At 62.0% G+C, this 2065-nt stretch overlaps 1 protein-coding gene across 1 annotated transcript in view; it reads left to right on the forward strand.

Annotated features, from left to right (window-relative positions):
- Positions 1 to 2065, forward strand: part of GRID2IP (Grid2 interacting protein) — a 48117-nt gene that overhangs the window by 31105 nt on the left and 14947 nt on the right. Inside the window, exons 11-14 of the mRNA XM_009286619.1 lie at positions 307 to 386; positions 867 to 984; positions 1383 to 1708; positions 1947 to 2060. Of these exons, the coding sequence (XP_009284894.1) occupies positions 307 to 386; positions 867 to 984; positions 1383 to 1708; positions 1947 to 2060 (638 nt within the window). The remainder of the gene's footprint in view (positions 1 to 306; positions 387 to 866; positions 985 to 1382; positions 1709 to 1946; positions 2061 to 2065) is intronic.

Here is a 2065-nt window from a genome sequence, read left to right on the forward strand (position 1 = left end):
GGTGCGGACGCGCCGCCCCGCCCGGGGACGCCCAACCCCAAAATGGTGCGACCTTGTCGGGCTGGGGGGGGGGACGCCTCTATAGGAAGCGCTGTCCACATGTGCGGGACCGTTGCGTTCACAGGGAGGGTCAACAGCTTGACTCCTTTCATATTAACGTAGGAAAGCAGAAAAAAGGCAACGGGGGAAGGATGTGTCTGCAGGTAAATACCTGCTGGTGGCTGACAACACCCCTGCCTCAGAGCTCGTCTCTGAGATCTCTTCCCTGGGCAATTAGTCAGCTTTAATAAGGCTGGTGTCTGTCAGCGTCTTCGGTTCGCCTGATCCCTGGAGAGAGACAGGCTGGCGACGGCACATCCCTCCCGGAGACGCCCAACCCCAAAATGGTGCGACCTTGTCGGGCTGGGGGGGGGGACGCCTCTAGGAAGCGCTTTGTCCACATGTGCGGGACCGTTGCGTTCACAGGGAGGGTCAACAGCTTGACTCCTTTCATGTTAACGTAGGAAAGCAGAAAAAAGGCAACGGGGGAAGGATGTGTCTGCAGGTAAATACCTGCTGGTGGCTGACAACACCCCTGCCTCAGAGCTCGTCTCTGAGATCTCTTCCCTGGGCAATTAGTCAGCTTTAATAAGGCTGGTGTCTGTCAGCGTCTTCCTGCAGCCGTGCTGAGTGAGAGGTTCTTGGGGAGCTTCAGAAAAGGCAGAGTAGCCTTGGGTTGGGGTGAAGCACTCCTTTAAAGAGTAAGAGACTGGGGGCTGGCGGGTCCGCGGTGACTGTCCTGTCCCCAGCACATCACAGGTCTCGGGGGCTCCACGAGCCCCCTCTCGATTTGGGCACCGACAGCAGCTCTTTGCCCTTTTTTTCAGATGTCAGCTGTCTACGCAGAATTAGAAAACCGCCTGATCGGCAGCTTTGCTGGCAAGATGGGGAACGCTGCCCTGCACAGAGCATCGCCTCCTGCCCCAGAGCTGGCACACGCTGCAGGTAGCATCCCGCTTCCCACGGCATGAGAGAGGCAGTTTTGGGGGGGGTCTCAGGCGATGGTGGATGGTGCTGGCCAGGCAGGCGGAGGGGAAGACATCTTTCTCTTGGTGCCATTTTATAACTAAGCAGTGACAGTGCCACGTGTGAGCCCAGCGAGGGCTCCTGCAAAGCTGCATCTGCAGGAGGGCAGCGGAGCGTGTGGGATGGCAAATCCCGCGGGACCCCGGCGCACTGCTGTGCAGCGCAGGGCACTGCCCGGGGGATCTCTCCTCCCCGCAGGCTGCACCGTTATCTCGCGTCACATTCAGCACGGTGCTGGGGCTCGTTGCAGCCCGTGGGTGGGGGGCTCCGGGGAATACCGGGTGCAGGACCCCCCTCGACAGCGCTCTGTCCCGCAGGTGCTCGCAAGCCGGGGATGGCGATCTCGTGGCCGAGCGACCCTCTGGCCTCCCAGCAGTGCTACTACCGCCTGCACAGCAGCGTGGCTTCCCCGAGCAGCACCGAGTCCAACCCCTATGTCAGCCTCGACAGCAGCCCAGCCCCGTCCCCCAAGCACCGGGACTACTCGCTCAGCCCTCTGTCGCGACGGAAGAAGCTCTTCACCTTCTCCAGGCCCCCGCGCAGCCGCGACACCGACCGATTCCTGGATGCCCTCAGTGAGCAGCTGGGACACCGGGTCACCATCGTGGATGATTTCCTCACCCCCGAGAACGACTACGAGGAGGTGAGCGTGGCGCAGGGGTGGCTCGGTGCACGGTCTTTGTCTGTCCTGGTCGTGGAGCATCCTTTGTGCAGCCTGCACTGCACCGGGACGGGTGCAGAGCCCCTGGGGACACGTCCTGGGGCTCTGCGGGTGGCGGAGGGGGGCAAGGGCTGCATGGCTGGGGGGCAGGACACCCCCGAGGGCTGGGTGGGTGGAGGATGAGGTGCCACCTTCAGCCTCTCCTCTCTCCCTCACCCAGATGAGTTTCCACGATGACCAGGGCAGCTACGTCACCAACGATGTCAGCAGCAGCGAGTACATCAGCAGCAGCGATGAGGGCAGCTCCCTGACCTACTCCACTCTCTCGGACCACATCCC

The sequence above is a fragment of the Aptenodytes forsteri genome, unplaced genomic scaffold, assembly GCF_000699145.1.
Source record: "Aptenodytes forsteri isolate BGI_AS27 unplaced genomic scaffold, ASM69914v1 Scaffold55, whole genome shotgun sequence".
Taxonomy (NCBI): Eukaryota; Metazoa; Chordata; class Aves; order Sphenisciformes; family Spheniscidae; genus Aptenodytes; species Aptenodytes forsteri.